The sequence below is a fragment of the Pipistrellus kuhlii genome, unplaced genomic scaffold (genome assembly GCF_014108245.1).
Source record: "Pipistrellus kuhlii isolate mPipKuh1 unplaced genomic scaffold, mPipKuh1.p scaffold_m20_p_5, whole genome shotgun sequence".
Taxonomy (NCBI): Eukaryota; Metazoa; Chordata; class Mammalia; order Chiroptera; family Vespertilionidae; genus Pipistrellus; species Pipistrellus kuhlii.
This window is the reverse complement of record NW_023425551.1, coordinates 63,834,316-63,856,793: the sequence shown is the minus strand read 5'-3', so window position 1 is coordinate 63,856,793 and position 22,478 is coordinate 63,834,316. Positions and strand designations below refer to the sequence as shown.

The 22,478-nt window shown below is 37.4% G+C and overlaps 1 protein-coding gene and 1 non-coding gene across 4 annotated transcripts in view; both read right to left on the bottom strand.

The window, feature by feature from the left end:
• Positions 1 to 4,984: 4,984 nt before the first annotated feature.
• COL21A1 (collagen type XXI alpha 1 chain) overlaps positions 4,985 to 22,478 on the bottom strand; it is a 167,375-nt gene continuing 149,881 nt past the window's right edge. For 2 of the 3 annotated variants that reach the window (XM_036414888.2, XM_036414889.2), the window contains 12 exons: positions 21,773 to 21,826; positions 20,706 to 20,759; positions 17,213 to 17,266; positions 15,228 to 15,299; positions 13,364 to 13,399; positions 13,084 to 13,128; positions 9,585 to 9,617; positions 8,791 to 8,937; positions 8,657 to 8,711; positions 7,976 to 8,176; positions 6,544 to 6,621; positions 4,985 to 5,310 (listed from right to left, as the gene is read on the bottom strand). In XM_036414888.2, coding sequence (XP_036270781.1) covers positions 5,123 to 5,310; positions 6,544 to 6,621; positions 7,976 to 8,176; positions 8,657 to 8,711; positions 8,791 to 8,937; positions 9,585 to 9,617; positions 13,084 to 13,128; positions 13,364 to 13,399; positions 15,228 to 15,299; positions 17,213 to 17,266; positions 20,706 to 20,759; positions 21,773 to 21,826 — 1,017 coding nt within the window. In that variant the 3' untranslated portion in view covers positions 4,985 to 5,122. Of the gene's footprint in view, positions 5,311 to 6,543; positions 6,622 to 7,975; positions 8,177 to 8,656; positions 8,712 to 8,790; positions 8,938 to 9,580; positions 9,618 to 13,083; positions 13,129 to 13,363; positions 13,400 to 15,227; positions 15,300 to 17,212; positions 17,267 to 20,705; positions 20,760 to 21,772; positions 21,827 to 22,478 lie in introns of all 3 variants that reach the window. The other variant, XM_036414890.2, reaches the window with a different exon arrangement.
• Positions 18,922 to 19,028, bottom strand: LOC118706278. The gene has a single exon (XR_004983983.1). It is a non-coding gene; the product is annotated as a U6 spliceosomal RNA (small nuclear RNA).

Sequence of the window (22,478 nt, the reverse complement as noted above, 5' to 3'; positions counted from 1 at the left end):
AGACAAAGATAGACCTCATATAGGCCTGGGACATACTACCACTCTGACCTGCCTAGCTAAGAATTGATGCTCAGCTCACTCTGTGAGGATACTTTTGGTCACTGAGATTGTCAAATTTATTAGAGCCCCTTTTTTGTCCAGGCGATCATTACTGGTTTCATCTACTCTTAGATCAACCAGAAAGATCATCCTTCAGTGCAAATCTCTTCATGCTATTTCCTCCTTAAAATCTGGCAAGATTCTTTGATATCTCCCTCCCTCCCCTCCATCCCTTTTCCAACTGTCTAACCTTATTATCTTCAGCTACCCTCTACAACTGGCTTTCTGTAAATAAGTATAGAATTACTCTCACTTCCACTGAGCAGTAATCTCTTGCTTCCCAGCAGTTTTCTCTGCCTAAAAGACAAATCAGTTACACCAGAATCTCTGGTGGATCCCAAGAAAAGAAATTTTTTTAAATCTTCTTAGGTGATTCTAATGTACAGACAGAGTTGAAAAACACAGTACCCTTTGTTTTAGAGATTAAAAATAATAAAAATAAATTCAAGAAAGTTATCTGATTTATCCAAGGTCACAGATGTAACAGACCTTTCTTTACTTAAAAAAAAAAAAAAAGAAAAAAAAAAAAGAAATTGTTGTTGTTAATCCTCACCAGACGATTTTTTTTTCCTATTGAATTTTAGAGAGCAGGAGTGGGAGAGAAACACCAATGTAAGAGCGACACATAGATTGGTTGGTGCCTGCATCTGCCCTTACCAGGGTTGGGGATCAAACCTGCAACCCAGGCACATGCCTCTGTCCAGAATAAAAACCACCCCCATGGTCTGCGGGCCAGAGTTCTAACCAGTGAGTGAAACCGGTCAGAGCTGTTTGCCTTTTTGAAAAAAAATAATTTATTATTTCAAAATTTCACTCTGTAAGTGCTCTAGACACTTTTCAAGTGTCACCTGAACTGGCCATAATAGAAAAATGCAGTCACTTTTTCTCAGCTCTCTGGTGATTCAGAATGATACTCCAATCAGTTGTTTCAAGTTGTCATTCTCTTTTAAGATATCAGTATGGGACTTTGAAATCTATCTATTTACTCAGAATTATTCTGTGAAAACCTACTTTAGGGAAAGCAGAACCCATAAATACTTTAGTGAGAAAAAAAAAAAAAAACAGTAATGTTCCTGAATATTTCTTATTTCAGATACGTTGCTTGGAACAAAATAAACTTTTCTATGTAGCTTTTAAGATAAAGTTTTGTTAAAACATTCCAGAGAAAGCTTTGCAGCTCAATTTAACTAAAGTATGGGTTGACTTCTGGTCTTTTCCCTTAAAACTACAGACTCCAAATTTGAGTTTCCCTTCATGCTCCTCATTATGCCCCAGAGCTCTCACAGTTAGGTTCTCAATGCTTTAACCGCAGAGCTGCTAATTTCTTGTGTTGAAATTTTATACAGTGTACCATACCAGGATTATAGGATATGTAGGTTGACTATTCATTGTAATATCTAGGTAATGATAAGAACAACTTTCTGCCTTCTTTCAGTACAACACAGCTAAAATACCAGCTGCCCAGCCAGTATGGCCCAGTGGTTGAGCAATGTCGGGAGCCATAAAGAAAAAGTCCGGTCTCACTTCCTGGTCAGTTCCACTTCCTGGATGAGCACCAAAAAAGCCCGAGTGTGCCAAGACTATAACCCTCCCACGTTAGAACAACCAACCAGCTAAACACAAGTACCCAGCACCTAGCCAATTACCTTGGGACAACTCCTCTTGTCCCTCCCTCCCCCCTCCTGAGCACTTATATACCGATGTTCTTGAATAAAAATTTTGAGGCTTGATCAGAACTCTGTCTTGCCTCCGTTTTTCACGTTCTTTGTTTGTTTCATTCTTTAGGTGGTTTTCCACGTGCCCTCATTGTTGCCCCGCTGGTCGGGGCAGAGCAATGACCTATAAACCAGGAGGTCATGGTTTGATTCCTGGTCAGGGCACATGCCTGGATTGTGAGCTCAAACCCCAGTGGGGGCTTGCAGGAGGCAGTCAATGAATGATTCTCATCATTAATGTTTCTCTCTCCCTCTTCCTTCCTCTCTGAAATCAATAAAAATATATTTTAAAAAACATACAATACAATACAATACAATACAATACAATACAATACAATACAATACAATACAATACCAGCCAATGGACCACATCAGTAACTGAGGAATACCAGGAGTGAGCTTCAAACCTGTTTTGACAATAAATTTATCACTTTGAATAATTAATAAAAGCTCCTAGCCAGAGCTCTTAGATAAACTGCATCATATAAAGGTTAAAGCAGAAAGTCAAGACATCACAATATAAATGGCTTCATTAACTGGTTTCAACTCATGAAAACAGTACATTTTTTTCTCCTTTGGAATAAACTTTAAGGATATAAATCTAATCATACTTAGAAAACAGAAAACAAATGTTCAGGCTAAATATCATAGTTCATATGATAAATATAATAAGATAGATATGAAATAAATATAATAAAACATATATTACTTTTATATATTTTGCTGCCCTCTACTGGGGAGTCAAAGAATGATTGCCAGCTCTATCTCAAGCTCATCCTTATGTGCTCAGATGGCCTAACATGTGTGCAGACATGTTTGTGGGGTGTGTGTGTGTGTGTGTGTGTGTGTAAAGCAAGAGAGAATCTCTTTTTCTTCCTCTTATAAGGTCACCAATCCTATCAGATTAGGACCCTACTCTTATAACCTCATAACCTTAATTACCTCCTAAATGCCCTATCTGCAAATATGGTCACATAGAGGTTATGAACTCAACATTTGAATTCAGTTCATTGCATCATCCTATACATTTCTATATAATTTTCTCCTTTCTTAGAATGAATGTACAGAAACCACCTGTTTCCTTACCTCTGACATTATATATATATATATACACACACACACACACACACACACATATATATATCCCTAATATTCAAATAGACCAAACTGGTGGAACAACCTAACAACCAATTTCTATGACATGCATTGACCACTAGGGGGCATGCATGAACCATAGCAGGCACTGGCAGCAGGTGGGATGGTGGAGCAGGTGATAGGTGGTTACTGAAAATTCTTTGCTCCCATGCATGCTGTGGTTTTGCCCAGTGTTTGCACCCACTGCGCTGGCCCCGATCGCTTGGCGCTGTCAGCTGGTGCAGGCAGGGTCAGCACTGACAGGGCGTGGAAGCCATGGCAGGAGGAGTGGGGCTTCCAGCAGACAAGGGACTGGGGACTTTAGTGGGAGGGGCCATATGGGGTACAGAGGATGGGCCGAGACCCGCCCCTGTGCCACTGCAGCCTCACATCCACAGTTCCTTTCAAGATGCACAGATTTGTGCACTGAACCCCTAGTTAGATATAAGTTCTCTCAGGCCAGACTCTACAGTATTGCTATTGTATCCTTATCACAGTAACTGGCACCTAATGGTCCCGTGGTCAATATTGGTTGAATGAATTAAGAAATGGTAGCAACTTTTGGGTGGGGAGAGTTGAAGAAATTGAGCAAAAAAGGAAAAACTCATGGACACAGACAACAGTATGGTGACTGAGAGAAGCCGGGGAAGGGATGGAGGAAATAGGGGAGGGTATGAGCGGGTAAATGTTGATGGACAGAGACTTGACGTGGAGTGGTGAACACATAATGTAGAGTACAGATGGTGTGTTGCAGAACTGTGTACCTGAAACCTATATATCTTTGCTAACTAGTGCCACCCCAATAAATTTAATAAAAAGAAAAGGAAAAGAAAAAGTAAATTATAGTACAATACAAAAAGACACTGCAATTAGGACTGTAAAAACTTTATTGTACTTTGAATAATAAGCATGTAACAAAATTTAAAGCATAATAAAGATAAAAGATCTCAAATTATGTTCCTTACAAAAGCATTAAGTACAGTACCCAAAGACTATTCATAATATTTTAAAGTCTACTAAAAACATCAAGACATACTAGGGACTGCGGAGTTTCCTTTCATCCACAGCATTTACTCCCATTAGCTTTGCTACAATGAACGTTAACATATATAAACGTACACATATAAGTGCAATGGAACATGAAGGCATACAACAAACATTTCAATTACCCAGCAAGTATGAAGAAGAAAGTCTTTTTACTATTTCTGAATTTCTGCATGTTTTGAATATACAGACCAGGTAAAATGGCACTTTAAAAAACATATATTTAAATGTTACATAACTTTCACCATTCCCTGTGTAATTGATACTTTCTCAGCAGAGTCATTAATCAAATTTCATAATTTTCAAGTGAAATAAGAAACACATTAATCTTATTCACATGTAAAACTCAGGATGTTGAGCAACCAGCAGTCCACTGCCCCATCCAATCAGCACAGACACTGCAGTAAATGACTGGTATGGCAATAAGGTCGGTCCCAGCTGAATATCAGCCCTGATCTTATTTCCAATGACCAGAAACATGTTTTTTTCTAATGAAGAAGCATGAGTTATGAGATATGAAGCATGAAATTCACACAGACATGAAATGGAACTCAAATATTCTGCTGCATGGAGGTTGCATGTGAAATATTTCACAGTGACTGACATGAACCGGCTAACAGGCAATGGTGGTTTTCATATTCAACTTTGATGAAAACAAACGGACTTACAAGAAACCCTTGAGATTTGATTAATGCTACTAATCTAAAGGCTCCAAATTACTGAGGATCCTTTAAGATCAGTATATGTGACCTTTTATATATATTTCCTTAAGGCAGTGGTTGGCAAACCGCGGCTCGTGAGCCACATGCAGCTCTTTGGCCCCTCGACTGTGGCTCTTTCACAAAATACCACGTGCGGGCATATACGTACAGTGCGACTGAAACTTCGTGGCCCATGCGCAGAAGTCGGTTTTAGGCCTGGGTGAGTCTATTTTGAAGAAGTGGGGGGTGTCGGTCGCATGTGGCTCTCGAGCGGCAGTTTGCTGACCACTGCCTTAAGGAAAAAAAAATAATAAAAACACCGAGGTACTTTAGTTTCTTTTCAAGGGATTATTGTTGTTATCTTCCTGAGATGCAAAAGACCACAGAAGAAAAGCACCATGCCTAGGTCGCTGAATGAGGCATTAGACCTTAATAGTTTGGTCCCTTTCTAAATGGATCTCTTCCAACAATTACACTGAAACATAATGATGGATCGCAGATGCCAGGGGGACCTGGTTGCCCTTGGACGCCGGGTTTTCCATGATCTCCATCTTTTCCAGGGAGACCGGGGTCTCCTGGGGGACCTTCTTTGCTTATTCCCGGAGGGCCCTCTGGACCTAAGATGGGACATTAGCAACATATGAACCGAGGAGTTTGTTTTTCCATGGTGATATATATAGCTGGTCTTGTACAATATTTAAACTGAAAAAATTTCCTTGAAAATTATAAATATTTGCACTAATGTGAAAAGAGGAGGTATAATTTGTTAATTATACATACCTTCCACTTTATAAAGGACCATACAAAAGTAATCAATAATTTTTGTAAAACTAAGCCAATCTATCCTAATATATAAAAAGCCAGGGGTTATCATGACTGAAACTACTGGAGGAATGACCAAACAGCGGGCTGCATGGGGCAACAGGCCAGTAGGAGGCTAGTGAGGGACAACCAAATGACTGAACAGCGAATAGGTTGGCGGGGTGGTAGAGAGGGGAGTGAGGGGCAACCATGCCAGCAGTGGGGGGTGGGGTGGGGGGGTAGTTAGGAGCAACCAGGCCGGCAGAGGAGGAAGCTTGGGGGAAACCAGGCCGGTGGGGGTGGGGGGCAGATGGGGGCAACCAGGTTGACAAGGAGGCAGTAAGGCTTAACCAAGCTGGTGCAGGGGTAGTTGGGGGTGACCAGGCTGGCAGGGGGGGCAGTTAGGGGTGATCATGCCAATAGGCAGAGGTGGTTAGGGGTTATCAGGCTGGCAGTGTGGGGGGGGGGGGGAGGGCGGGCAGTTAGTAGTGATCATGCAGGCAGGCAGGTGAGTAGTTGGGAGCCAGCAATCCCGGATTGTGAGAGGAATGTCCCCCAAGGTGTCCTGGATTGGAGAGGGTGAAGATTGGGCTGAGGGAAGCCCCCTCTGTGCACAAATTTTGTGCACTGGGCCTCTAGTATTAATATGACAATAATGCTACTAATTAAGACACCGAACTAACATTTTAATATTTTAATTTGTGGGTTGTCCAAACTTATTAAATTATTTGATCCACCCAAAGCCTTATGAGGTAATAACATCATCTAAAACAATAATAACACACATTTATTGAAAACATAATTATGTCACGTACTGTTCTGCAAGCATTACATGCATTAACTCATTTAATCTTCAAAAAATGTCATGATGTAGATGACATGTCATCACCATTTTACAAATGAGGAAACTGAGGCATAGCAATGTTAAATAACACAGCTAGCAGAGGGTGATTTAAGAGCCTTGGTTTCAAATTATTTGACTTAGATTTGTGAGGATTTTCTTAAAGCCAAGTATGCAGCAACACTTATGATCATATACCAGTTCTTACCTGGTGGACCAGGAAGCCCTTGGTCTCCAGGGTACCCAAACCCTTGGTTCCCTTTTGCCCCATTTCTTCCTGGGAGGCCTGTAGTGTCAGAGATTGGAGTAAGCTATTTTTTTCCTATAAAATCACTGCCTCCTAGTTTGTTTCTTTCCAAGCTCTTGATGCACACATGGAAAGAAAAATGCTTATTTTAAAAATAGTTTTAGAAATTTCTGCTTCAAAAATTCTGTTTCCAGTTAGTAATAATAAATAGGTGGCAAACTATCAGTGGTTCCGCTATCCTATATAATAAAGAGGGTACATACAAATTAGTCATCACTCTGTCACAAAGATGGCTGCACCCACAGCTGAAGCCAAGTTCCCATAAGGAGCCTTAAGGAGTAATCAATCAACAGGGACCTGAGGCTATGCCTTCCCCCACTCCCATGGGGCTTGACAGGAGACCTCAGGCCATGCCTCAGCCCTGGTGTTGGCTGGGGGACCTCAGGCTGTGCCCTCCACCCTGGGACCTGAGGCCATGCGCCCCACCTGGTGGGGCTTGAAGGGGGACCTGAAGGTGCACTTCCTATCTGGGTGTTGGACTAGGGTACCTCAGGCTGCTCCCTCTGCCCCAGCACCAGGCTGAGGGACCTCCAGGATTGGATGGGAAGCCTGTGCATGTGGGTGGGCAGGGACTTGACTCTGGGTCCCATGGTGTGCCCCGTACTCTGACAGTAGGAAGGTTTTCATATACATTTTATAGTTTTCTTTCATCTCTGACACGTCTATTATAAAGGGCAAATAGCAATATTAAATTATTTCCTCTAATTAATCCCCTTTTAATGTGCACAAATTTTGTGCAACAGGCCACTCGGTTAAATATTAAAAAAGAAAATGATTTGGGATCATTTCTGTTAGTCATACTTGTTCTCTTATTATTTTAATGAAACATCTATATTGTTCAAAATTAAATTAAAAGAGAAGAATTAGCAATACACATTTCACATAAACATTCAAAGACAAAGAGAAGTTGTGGGTTATTAGGAAGTTTGGTTGGAAAACATAATTTTTCTTATAATAGAAAAATTAATTGGGTAATCTTTGATAACAGAAATTATCAAAGTTGAAATAAAGGAAATGGCACCTTGGATTTTCTACTTAAAGACCTTATTAGATTCAAATAAAATTTCTAAGTGCATTGTCAACATTTTCTAATTTGTTACTTTGCATGCTCCCTAACTCTGAACTATCTACTTATACTTGAAAATGTTGCTTCAAGAAAATAGAATAAGCATTGTTTCACTCAGTTGACAAATTGCAGAAAGACTAAGGGATTAACATAACGTGTTTTTTTTTTGTCATCATGAAAACAAAGATGAATTATTTTCTACTACAATAGGTATGGATACAAAAAGGAAGGTACCTTTCTTGTTCACTCGCTTATGCACATAAGTACCTTTTGATCCTCTGGCACCTGGGCGTCCAGGAGCACCCATGAGTCCAGGAACACCATCTCTTCCTGGCAAACCAGGAAATCCTCGGGGACCTTCTGGGCCTACAGGGCCAGGCGGCCCAGGGACTCCAGGGGAGCCATGTTGGGACTGGCAATGATCACAATTTTGAATTCTTCCACTCTGAAGTAAGACGGGTAGCTGGGCTTGAAAACAAAGAACCCCACCCCCATATGCTTAAATGTGAGTGGTTATTAGCAGCATCGCTAATAATTTTTAAAACTTTACAGATATCTCTTGCCCAATAATTTCACTTCTAGAAATTTATGTAATTACTCATTGTTCTGTACAATTGTATAATTTGCTTAAAATTGGAGGGAAAGAGTGAAAGTGTCCTGAAGAAAAATTTGATAAATTACAGACATCCATATTTATAAATTAAATCGTCATAATTATGTCAAACATTTTATTAATGGTGAAATAATAAAAATTTGCTTATTAAAAATAGTATATATAGTATTTCATCTATATTATAAAAATACTCATCTAGAATAAAAACAGACAAGGGTTTATAAATGTTCTTTATTTCTTCTTTATCCTACTCATGTATTTTATAATTTCTACAAAGAATTGCTTTTACTTTTGTAATTTGAAAACAGTTATTAAAAACTCTGTTTGAGACTTACCTCTTAATACATCAGTGCAAATTTGTCGAATAAACTGTTCTGAATATTCTCTCCCCTGCATCAAATTATTAGAGATTATAACATGAATATACCAAGTAAAAAGCAGTGAAAACTATGAAAGAAAGAATACATACAGGCTTCCCATCCAATCCTGGAGGTCCCTGAGGACCCGTTTCTCCAGGTTGTCCCTGGGGACCCGCAGGCCCCATCAGGCCATCCATCCCAGATTCTCCTTTTGGTCCAGTGGCACCTCTGACACCAGGTTCTCCCTTTTCACCTTTCTAAAAGCAAAAGAAATTCTCAAGAGTTCTCTTTAAGAATTTCAGGAGGTATGATTGCATCTTGAAAATCCTCAAGGACATGGATATAAACATAAAACACACACACACACACACACACACACACACACACATATATATGTGTGTGTGTGTGTGTGTATATATATATATATATATATATATATATATACACACACACACACACACATATACATATGTATGTTATATAGTAAGACACAGTTAATGACCAGGAGGGACATTTTATATCATATTCAATGGCCATTTATCCATCCATCCCCTATTTACTATTTCTTCAGTAGGCAATAAAGAGTGCCAGAGATAAATGAATGCGACACAGTCCTATTCTCAAGGAGTTTACATTTAGTAAGACAGACAAATAGGAAAACACAAAATATTATTCACTGAAAAATAGGCAGAAAAAAATTCAGCACCCAGTCTAAAGAAAGAACCAACAATATTGTCAAATGCATAACATTCCATGCCTAACTGAATGAATCTACAGATCCTGAAAGTCACTATTTAGGAATCAATGAACATAAAATACATTTTCTGTATTACTAGATGTATAAAGCAGGGAAAAACCAAGCAATAAGGACTGTAGAAGGAGCGTAACAGGTGAAGAAACATACCTCTCCTTTTGCACCATGAGGACCTTGAATTCCCTTTAAAAATTAACAGGGGGGGAAACCGTAATAAATGTGTAAGCTATAGTACCAGCACCATTTATCACACAGTTAATCAAATTTAAATTTTAGTTTGAAAATATTGATACAATTAGTGACAGATTTACACATATAAGAGATCTTTGCCTTTTTAAAGGAGACTAATGACTAGGCAATATGCTAACTGAATATATGAAAATGTTCATTTACATAACTGTTTCATTATTAGATATGAATATTTTTTGTGCTGCAGGCCAAATACAAGGTTAGAATAGGATTCTATCTGAATTATACTTAAATTTAAAATAACAATAAATTTTATGCTGAACTTAAAATATATTACTATTTTAATGAAAATTAAAATTCAAATAAGGAAAGATAAAATATATTTATTCTTTTATTTTGTAATTTAGAGTATTACATTTTTTTCTATATGCTCTTAAATATACTTTTGTGCATGCTACTGATCAAAGACAAATTAAAGCAAATATATCAGTAAAAGTGATTAATAGGGATGAAAATGCCTCTTTGTCCTGTGCCTAAGCCACTCGCAGCTGGTAAATCACTGGATACATGTAATGGCTATATTGAATTATTTTCACTCATCTTTATCGCATACTCATGCCAATGATATAATATAGATAATAAGAACTTTCAGGGAAGGCATTAAGTTTTTCCATTTTTGAAATTCATCATACTTTCAAGGGTTTAAAATCACCAATATCAGCTTAAAACAAGGGTATGGTTTTCACAGACACAAGTAGTACTTCATTATTCAACTTTAAAATTAAAAATTGATGTTCTTCAATTCAATATAAAATGTAGTGTAGAACATTCCACCCAGTGAATTTTGAATTTGAGAATTTACTTCTCAGTTCCCTAAATATGGATATTGAAATTAGGCAAATGGAAATAAAAATTAGGTAAAATCAGTGTATGGCACAGAGAAAGCTGGATTCTAAAATTAAGAGTAATTTAAAATATAAAAATCTTAGTGAGTAAACTCTCTATGTAAGGCCATTCATTAAATATTGAGGATTCTGAAGAAATGCAGCAGTATTCCCTACCAGACATAATCCTACAACCAGATTCGGTGCAAGAGGAAAGATAAAATAATAAGTTCTCAGGACTAAAGCTGAATTAGAGCTGAAACCGAAAACAGCTATCATCTGAGAATCACTAAGATGATTTCATGAGAGAAACATTCACTTGAATTCTATTCATAACAGGAGGGCCAAGAGATCACACATGCACATGACTTAGTAGGATGGCAGGTAACTCAGACTTAGTTGACTTAAAGAGTTTGGGCAGAGTATCCAGCTGCTGAAAAGCAACAAGTGTTCTGGCCCCAGGGTCTTCCACATGAGCTCAGTTCCTGGGGGCGGGAAATGCAGCTTTCAATGAAGGGCAGAAGCTGCCTAGGGAATCCAAATTCTACCTTAGGGAGCAGACTTGCTATTTTCCTTGAGAAGTGAGAGAAAAGCAAACCAGTGAGCTAGCTATGTGTGAGCTCAAACTCCAAAGGAAGTATCCTTCTGTTTAGAGAGTTATTGTGAGTATCAACTTCTGGTGAAAGGCCTGGGTTAGGGAGGCTGAATGGATGAAGAACCTTCTCCTTTAGGGAGATTGTTTATAGATAGTGAAATGGAATTTTTGGACTTGCACCTGGACCTTTTGTCCTTCGGAGTCGAAGAATGAATCCACAGACAGAAGATGGTATAGTAAAGGTGGAAATTTATTAAAGAACAAGTACAGACTCCCACATAGGGAAGGAGAAGAGTCCCACATAACGGTCTCCCATGTGAGGAGGGGGAAAGGATCCCACTGAGTTCTTCTTCCCATGGCTTATAAAGGCTGCAGATCGTGGTTAGTCACTGTTCCCTTAGACTGGTTACTATAGTAACTCCTGGGCTCAACTGTCCCATATGAGGTTCTTCCCCCTCCTTCCTTATTGTTTTCCTATTCCCTTAATTTCCAAAATGTCTCAAATTTCCTAAAACCTGTCTTTTTACTCCCCCAAATTCCTGCTTCAATAGTATATGTTTAACTTATTGAAACTGAGGGAATTGGTCTATGTGGCCAGGGAGGGAAACAGGGACAGGTTTGGTAGTGTCATCAAGTGAATGTGAATCAAGTGGAGGATCACAAAAATTAAGAGACATTTTTCATTAACATTGTGGTGCCATGAAACTCAATCTATTTCTCCTCTTAGATACTTTGGTGCTTATTGTTAGCTCCTAAATTCTCAACTCTCCTTAATATCTTGCACTCACCTTCCAGCCCATATTACAGACAACCTTGGGGCCATATGCTTTTAAATACTCTCCCCATGGACTTTTGGATTTCTCCAAGAGAGGGACACAGAAACCCCTGTAGAGTTTTATCCATGTGTCTCCAGATCTGGTGTAATTACTGAATCTTTCTCCTTTCCACACTCAAGTGACCACCCTATGGTGATGGGGAGCGTAAGACATTTTGGGGGCTGGCAGTCTGAATTTGTTCCAGTAATCTGCTTTCTACTGCACTCTGTTGCTAGTCGATAATTAAGTCCATTTGTGAAAGAATATAGGAGACTAGCAGCCAGACTCTGTACCTAAGTTAATCAATGTCCCTAATGCATCCTGAAGTCACTGCCCCTTCCTTAATTCCAGACCTTAGAGTCCCTGAACCAGCAGTACTGCTTTGAATAAAGGCTTTTCCTGAAACCTCAGAGTGTCCAACTGTCTCTTCCGCGCCAGTTCCATAAATTCCTTATTCCATAACAATGTGTGTCCTTTAAATGTGGACCAAGTTGGAACTGAGCTGAAGTATAGGCGATGCAGCAGGAAACGTGCTATGTAAGTGCTCATCACTTTTGTGCTCTTTTTGGTTCAGTTTGGCTCCAACTGAACTTATGTGGCAGATGGTAATCTCATTAAAACACTAATTAATGAGGAGAATTTAGTTAGGGAAGAAGCAAAAACAATCTTATTATGTATCTGTTTCATACACTGTCCCTCAAAATAAGATTTTAATAAGTCTCTGGTATAGTAATTTATATTTCTGAACAAACTAGAGGAAAACAAGTACATTCCTCCACTACATATGGCCTCAACTGTTTATATTGCAAGAAGAAAATCAAGATTGAACAGTAGGTAGGGAGATGCTGTTGTTGTACAGCTGCCTTTGGCCAATAAATGCTCCTAAAACAGGCGGCATTGTCTATCTTCAGTCAGGTAAGTGGCCATGAGAAAGCACTGAAAAGCAAGTTTCAGAGCCACCAATAGAAACAAGATAAGAAAGTGAATGAAAAATAATTAAAAGCAAACCAGTATTCCACCAGCATCTAGCATTTTCATCCTTGTATGATTAGAATTCATACTACATTGACCCTTCCCCCCTATTTTTAATGAAAGTAATCCTCACTCAGCACTGCCCAATTATATTAATCCTTGTTTCATTTTCCATCAAAGAAAAAAATATGTACCTGTTGCCCTGGAATCCCTGGTCTTCCATTTTCTCCCTTTTGGCCCTTTAAAATTTAACAAATGTTATTAATTAGCTTGCACACTTATGACACAATCACATATAAAAGTAACAAAGGAGAAAGCTGGAATTTAACAATTAGATATTGATGGTAAAAGACAAAGGAACTGGAAAAGCAACCAAAGCATTAAAAGAATAAAGACCTTATTTTATAGCCAAGCCAAAAAAAAAAAAAAAAAAAAAAAAAAAAAAAAAAAAAAAAAAAAAAGCCAACAATATACCTGAATGCCTTTTTCACCTTGATTTCCTTTTTCCCCCTGCAAAAAGGCAATTTTATATGTATCACAGTAGCATATTATGTCTCAAGCAAAGAAAAATATATGATCTCATACAAGTTCCACAAATGCCTTATATACAGAAGCTGACTCCAACACAACATTTGGGAAGAGAATAAAATCACATCCTGTCAAAATGATGTTCTAAATGAACATTTTCTTGTGCTTTTACAGTCAAAAGAAAATTTACTACTATTTCTATTTTACAAGAAGAAAAAATTTCTATATTGATCATAATCTGAAGTTAAAGAAGGAAAAGAGGACTTATTTTGGCAAATGTTATTTTAAGAAATCAAACTGAAAAATCTTCCATTAAGTTCATTTACCACAATGTTAAAGGAAACAATGAAATAAAATATAATGTTGAAATGATATTTTTAAAGACATGCTTCAAAATGAAGTTGGGGGGATTAAATTCCATAATAATAAGCTTGCTAGAATTTCTCAGTTAGAAGACCAACTAGTTCAAGGTCCTTGTTCATATTGATAATGAACCCACAGATCAGGAAAGGTGATCACTCTCCCAAATTTGAACTTGGACAGTTTCCAAATTTCTTTTCACTGCACCATGTTATCAGCAAACAAAATACAGTTTTTGTGTTTACAGCAAGCAGAATGCAGATTTTCTTTTTTTCTTTTTTCTTTTTAAATATATTGTATTGATTTTGTACAGAGAGGAAGGGAGAGAGATAGAGAGTTAGAAACATTGATGAGAGAGAGTCATCGATCAGCTGCCTCTTGCACACCCCCTACTGGAGATATGCCCGCAACCAAGGTACATGCCCTTGACTGGAATTGAACCCGGGATCCTTCAGTCCCCAAGCTGACGCTCTATCCATTGAGCCAAACCGGTCTCGGCCAGATTTTCTTTTATATGGCAAATTTCTAAACAAGGAAATGCTCTAAATCTAACTATGTATTCACAGTAGATTTAATGTTCACAAAGGATCTAACACTTAATTGCTGTGATGAAGCTCATTCCTATGTTAGCAAGTGCTGCCTAATGCTCATCAGAACCAAAAGGTCAAGGATCATACTGGGCATAATAATTTAGGGGCCAACTAGATAATACATGAGGGATAGAAAACCAAAATGGCAGAAAAACCGAAACAACAAAAGATTATGAAGAGGAAAACCTAAGAGCTTGTATCCTTTCCAGAATAAAAGCCAGCATATCAGCTTTTAACCTGAAACTCATATATTTATAGTGGTATAGACTTTTTGACAAATGGGCAGTCACTTGTTGCTTAAAACCTTCATACAAACAATACAACTCATGGTTCCTTGAAAAAGAAGGAGAGAGAGAACTTTATATGAGCATATACAACTTGTATTTTAAACTCCTTACATGAATTTAATAGAATTTATTCTCTGTAGTAGAAGTGTTAATAGATAGGAACTTTATGGTCAAACATCTAATTGTAATTTTTATCCTTTCAGACTTTTGCCCCAGTTTCAGTAAGAGCAATTCATATTTTGGTAAGCGTGCCTGATGTTGAATACTTTTCCTGAAACATTCTTGACTCACCTGGATTGACTGTAAATCAGTCTAAATTTATAGAATAGTATTTAATTGTATGATCATATTTTCTGATCTGAAAGCCTCTTCCCAGGCCCTCATCTATTATAGAAGATAATACCCACATAGGGACATGAAAGACACCACAGCTAATAGCATGAGCTTAAACACATTATACAGGTCAGCTTATCACTAAAAGTATGATCAGTCCTACTATCCAGTTTTCACCCAAGGAAAGCTTACATGTTAGCGGCTCATGAAAAGTGAATCATATCTCCTAACAATGCTTACCGTTTTCCCTTGGATTCCAGGTAAGCCCAGGTATCCTGGTTCTCCCGGGGGGCCCACTGCTCCCGGCTCTCCCTAAGGTACACAGACATTACAGGAAGATCGCAGACCTATTGCTTATGAAAAATACTGCTGTTTTCATTTCTACATATACCTCACATTTTAAATTGCTGCTAAAAAAAAAAACTGGTTGACATTTAGAGTTATTGCTATAGGAATAATAAAGAATAACAAGTTTATTCTTTAAATAAACCTCTTATATATGCTCTGGTTTCTCTTCAGACCGCATAAATCTTTCGCCTTTTTTAAATAAACCTCTTATATATTTTTCCATAGTGAAGAATTTCTGATAACATACCATAAAATTTTTATGAATATTTGGTACTTTTATTGTATTTCATAACATTAAAAAGTAAATAATAAAATAGTGAAAATAATAAACATAGGTATCTTTCTTTTCCCATTTTCTTGCCACTTTTTCTTCCTCCTTGAAACTTTTTCTCATATTTCTACTTTAAAAAATTTACCTTATTGTTTCAAAACTGGTTAAATCAACAGAAATAAAAAGTACTGAACAGCTCATTACCCACTATTTTTGTTACCTATTTTCTCTCTACCTTTCACAAAAACACATACATATATTTTATTGACTAAAACTCCCATAGTATTAAACATTTTTTCAAAATTTTATTGTTATAAACAATATTGAGGTGAACATCTTTGTAGTTAAATTGGGTGCACATTTGTAGTTTTTCTCTATACATATGGAATATTATTTTCTTATAAGCAAATTCTTGAGCTGTTTCAGAATATCCCTGAGTTATCTTAACTCAAATTGTCTACTCTTCATCATCTCATAGAAGTTATTCTCTTTCTTTTCTTGAGTGCTGAGAATCACTTTATTGCACGTGTTTAGGGTTTTGGAATGCTGGGGAGTCTGGAGAGGGAACACACAACAGGCTCCATCCAAGCAAGAGGCTTAGTCACTGGTGCTGGGGGAGGCTCAGGCAGTGGCAGCAACTGTTGCCTCTGCCATCACTCCTGTGGAGCCTGGCTCTGTTGGCCCTGCCCCAACAAGTGACATTGTGGATGAATGTAATGATCCGATCCTTTTCATCCTTGAAGCTCCGTTGCATCTGCTCCAGCATCCAGAGGCAGAACAGTGAGGACCCTGCCTGCCAGCATGACCCGCAAGCAGAATCCCAGCACCTGCTACTACTGCCTTTACTCTGGTCCCTGGGGCCTCACATAATGAAACTGGACTCACTATCTTAAAACTTTTAAATAGGAGGTTCTCATAAAGTATAGAGTGAAGATGTATCAACAATCTTTGGGTTAAAACTAAGAGACAGGACACGATCCTGAATGCTTCATGGTTTTTAGTGTTTTGTTTTGTGTTTGACCATCAGTCCAAAACTTTATCCTAAAACACTTCTGTAGAAACTAAGTTTTATTCTTTTTGCTCATTGTGTCTGCTCCTAAGCTGCTCAATATTACTCTAGATTTTTAAAAGCTGACGGGAACTGAAAATATCATGAAATAAACATAAGCCTGGTTTGAGGGAAACTGGTTAATAGCAGCCCTGGGTCCCCATTTTGAAAATAAAAGTCCCGTCCATCAGCAAAGGAACAGCGCCACTTATGGGAGCCACCTAGTACTCCTGTTTCCACCCATGTAAGAGAGTGGTATTCTCTAGACCAGAGAGAACTTTCATATTAGCATACAACTTTTACAATTTTAAGAAAAATCAAGTCAAAGCACATTTCATGCATTTATTACCCAAACTATAATATGAGAAAGTGTCCAAAAAACACAAGTGAATTGGTCCATGTTGGTCATTTCCTTTCATATACCTTAATTTTGTGACAAAGGAAATCCTAATTTCAGATAACTTTTCTTAAGAGATACCAACTAAATGTTAATATCAACTAAAGAGGGCAACTTATAATTCTTTGAAAATATTTCCAAGTGCATCAAATCACAGTTACCTTGAGCCCAGAAACCCCAGGCATCCCTTGAAGTCCAGGTTCACCTTTATTTCCCTGTCAATGAATCAAAACATTTGAATTAAAAAAAATGAGTCATAATTTATCAGATATAGACATTTATGGAAGTACATTTAAAATTAGCCTTAGCCAGTTTTGCTCAATGGATAGAACATCACCCTGCAGACTTAAGGGTCCAGGATTCAATTCTGGTCAAGGACACATATTATGGTTGCAATATCAATGCCTTGCCCTGGTAGGGGCTCATGTAGGAGGGAACCAATCGATGTGTTTCTCTCACATCTTTCTCTTTCTCTCTCTCACCTCTCTCTCTCTCTCTCTCTCTCTCTCTCTCTCTCTCTCTCTCTCTCTCTCTCTCTCCCTCCCTCCCTCCCTCTCTCTCTTTCTCTCTCTCTCCTTCTCTCTTCCACTCTTCTAAAACTCAATGGAGGAATATCACTACCAACCACAGTGAGAATGAACAAAATAAAATAATTTCTGTATTTTCAACTTTCCACTTGTTTGAAACATGGACTCTATACATTGAGCCTACTTATGAAGAAAAACTCTTTTACCCAAGAAAGTGAGTTCTCACATTTATAAAAGCTCTCTAAAAGTATGTATTTTTCATACCAGCATGCCCAAGTATAAGGAGAAAGATTAAAATATTTAGGGACCAGAGCTAATTAGCTAGGTCTCAACACCGCATATTTCAACCTCTAAGTTGAAGATCTTTCCTTTGCTGTTTTCCTTTCTCACTATGGCTCACCTTCAGGATGCACCTGAAGGAAAGAAACCTAGCTTCCAATGTACAGTGGCTTTTTTTTTTTTTTTTTGAAGAAATACAGATCAGAAAATGTTTAGTTTGTGCTCTTTTTAAAAATTCCAGCACAGTCTTTTCTAACAGAAACTTGGCGAGCAAGACTGAATTGACAGCAAAGAATGTAAGATGGGACAAGATGACTGGATATAAAAGAGAGAAAAGGCCTGCTGGCTAATAAGGAGAAATTGTCAATGGTTGTTCTGGTTTGCAAATACACAATAATACCTGAAATCACAATCCAGTCAGCATCTGGCAAAAGCCCTAGTTAAACAGGTCCGTGTGACACCTGAAAGGAGCAGGTGGTGATCATCCGTAGCCAAGCTGGACTCACTTCTAAGGGGACCAGCTTCATGGTCAGCTTTGGGAAAGTGCTCTTGCTGAGAAACATGTGAACCTGATATATGGGTTTAATTAAAGCATGTAGCACATAACAGCAGCATTGAGCCATGGAACAATAGCTCCGTAACATTTCTAACGTTACAAGTGATTAAGCTGGAAATCAAGGATGTCAGAAGCCTTGCCAAAAGTTACATGGCCTGATTATGTTAATATGTCCTCATATCAGTCAAATGATGTCTTTGAAAACCTGAATGTAGTGAGGTAAAGTAGACTTACCTATAATGGTTAAACAGCTATTTAAAAAAGAGGTATTGTAATCTAAATTGGAAGCGTTCTGCAGATCTCCCACAGAGTGTCAACCTCACCCCTGCCCTTCTAAGATAGCTTTTTGTCCCACTCTAGCCAATGATATTGAAGGCATAGTCCACATACATATACTTGACAAAACTGGCAGAGATAAGCTAATAGAGAGGTCAGTAAACTATGACCTGTGGGTTAAACCTAGCCCAAAGCATGTTCTTTTTGTGTGTTTTTCTGTTTATTGTTTGTTTTTAATATGAAATGCTTCACAAATTTGTGAGTCATCCTTGGGCAGGGGCCATGCTAACCTTCTCTATATCGTTCCAATTTTAGTGTATGTGCTGCTGAGGCAAGCACCAAAAACATGTTTCTATAAATGAAGTTTTAGGGAAACACATGCATATCCCACATGGTTTGTGTTTGCCCATGGGTGTTTTTGCAATAAAATAGAAGGGATGAGTAGTTGTAACAAAGACTATGTGGTCCTCCAAGACTAAAGTACAATCTGGCCCTTTGCAGAAAAGGTTTCCAAAACTTGAGCTAATTAATATACTACATAAAAAGAACTTAAAATATTTTGTTGAAAAGATTGCGTTAATATGTATAATCTTAACATCCTGAGTCTATTTTTAATAAAATTATTAAAAATAATTTCTCAAGTTCAAGATGAGGGAAATTAAACTTTATAGTAATTCATGTAAAAATAACAAATTGTGTGATATTGGAAACAACCACTTGCCTCCCTAGCCAAATCAGCGACATCAACAAATGCCACAAATATCTTCTAGGAAAAAGCCAGTAGATTTCATTGACCATCAGCTAAGTAGAAGCCAATAATGTGAAGTGGCTAATTTTAAAAAGCTGATGAATGGGGGACATCTGTAGTAGTATCAACAATAAAAATCTGATGAAATCTTAGATTGTATTCTCAAAATTTAGAGAATCCAAAATATGATAGGAGAGTCATTGTATCTCAGATACTTAGAGTATACGACTCCACATATTCTTAAGAAAATGACCTTGAGAAGGTATGGAGAACCTCTACTTGGCAAGCCAAGTTACTCAAAGGTTTTGCAGCAACTCTGCACACCTGCTGCTTGGACCCACAATACTCCAAGAATCCACATGAGTCCACACTGGTGAAAGGACAGCTACTTTTCCCTAATCACTAGGTTCCCATGACATTTTATCCTCTCTTTTGTAATGCTTCAGAAACTCATAGTACATTAGATCATCTACTCATTTAGTATGCCAGGTTCTATTCCCTGTGGGGGAGGAAGAGTCTAGTTAAACGTTGAATTCCTCCAAAACAGCAATTATATAACTTCCTTTTGAAAGATTTTTCCTAGAATATACTCATTAAATAGTTGAAAATAGCTTCCTGAATCTAGCCAGGACATATTTAGTTCCAGCCTCTAAAAAAAAAAAAAAAAAAAAAAAAAAAAAAGTAACAACAAGAAATAGTTTTCTCAGCACAGGATTCTATACACTAGCAAATGGTCATAGTATGGTATTACAAGAATTTCATTTCTACCATGAGAATACCTAACCTAAATATTTTTATCAAAGTTGCCTTACTTTTTTAAATTCAGAAAGTAAAGATAATATACTATATTACCCATAGTCCTTAGGGAAGAAATACCTAATAAAATTCACTACAAGGCATTTCACATTTCACGAATAAAAATTCTATATACATTCCACTAAATAAAAATACCACAGAGAGGACTGGAAAACAGGTGATCATTAATGCTCTAGGTCAGTGGGTGTTCCTCAGTGCCCTCTGAGATGCCAATAAGGGAGGAGGGAGCTGAGTAGTGAGGGAGTCTGGAACCTTCCCAGCTTTAAACCAGACCTTGCTTTACTTTAGTCTGTTCTATATGCATAGTTTTTGCCTAAGATTTTATTCCTACAAGTGATTGTTCCTAGAACTAAAACCACATTCAAAATAAAATGTAGTTAAAACTTTTACTGAAGTACATAAATGGTCACTTGACACAAAGTTCTCAATCTTATTAATTGTCCAATATTTACCTTAGATCCTGGAGTTCCAGGCTGACCTGGTGAGCCATCGCTTCCGATTAAACCCTACAATTTTAGGTGGGAATTCAAGAGAAATATAGAGAAAAACATTTTAAAAATGTAAATGCATTTCCAAGCCACACATTCTCATAACAATTGATGCACTTACGGTATTTGGAAAATTTCCTTACACACATCCAAATAAAGGCTAATAACGTAAATAAGCAACCTATACAAGATAGAATGAAAGCTAGCAGAGCCCTTGTATATTTTTGCTCAGAGAAACTGCAATAGCACAAGTTACTGAATGGCTGATAAAAAGACAGATGTAAGAAAAAGTTTATTTTTTTTCTATATTCATTCTTCCTTTTATCATGAGGGTGTAGAATTAGGTTTCTACATAGATGTTACCTTGATCAACATTATTTACAATTTCTATTTTCTTGAACAATATTTTGAAAGAGTTACAATCTAATAAATTCTTTGACTATAATATCTCTCTTCAAATTACAAAATGACCATATTTTTAGCTAACCATATAATTCATAAGACAATAATAACCACTCTAGCAAAAGGACCTGATTCAGTTTTTGTTGTACTTTAAATACCATCATGTATACTAAAAATATCTGCTTTCTCTTAAGTATGGCAAAGGAAATGTGATGAGCAAAATAAAAATTCAATTAATATCATCAGAAAATACTATAATCTCCATATGGCCATATTAAAAATACCATGTCATCAATGCTATGCTCTGCTGTCAATTTAGGATGTGATTGTTATTATAAAAAGTAAAATATACTGATTAACAGCACAGATAATAAAATATTAGAAATTTATTTTCTGGTTTATCTATAGTAAGGTTTCTAATCTCTATTTTGGTGGTCAAATTTTTGAGAACCTGAAGATTTTCTTTAAAAATGGACATAAACATTATCTCTTTCATACAAATGGATGGAATCGGTGAACACTAAGTATCTCATTGCTGGACCCCATCCAGGTTTTTGAACTCCAGAATACCAACTCCTGGTACACAGCAACAATATTTCAAACACCTGATAATAATGACATTAACATACAGGTATCCCCGGAGCTCCTTTTTTTCCTAATGGTCCTGGAGGCCCAATTTCTCCCTAAAAATCAAATACAGATCAAATTTAAAATTGGAAATTATCAACTCATTTCCAGAAGTTTTCGACCCAAGCACTACAGAATGAAAATGCAATACCAATCAGCCCAGTGTGGTCTATTTTCCCTACCTGTACTACCCTGTTTCCCCAAAAATAAGACAGTGTTTTATATTAATTTTTGCTCCCAAAGATGCGCTAGGTCTTATTTTCAGGGGATGTCTTATTTTTCCATGAAGAAGAAATCGGTACACATTTATTGCTAAATGAAAATAAAGGAAATTTATTACCTGTATACGGTACGGTAGTACGGTAGTTGTCAACACAAACCAGACAAACTGTGAATCCTACAGTATCAAGAATTTATTAATTTATTCAATGACAATCATGTCATCATCTTCTGGAACATCATCATAACAATCCAATTCCTGAATTTCCTGGTGAATTTCTTGTGACTCCATTTCTTTCAGAATCAGTGGACCAAATCTCTCATGTTTAGCCTAGGGGGGCCTTATTTTTTGGGGGATGCCTTATATTTCACTTAGAAGGAAACCTGTAAGTAGGTCTTATTTTCGGAGGATGTCTTATTTTTGGGGAAACACGGTATAAGAACGGAGTAAGGCAAAGCTGAAAACTCAGAAACTGGACACCTTAAAGA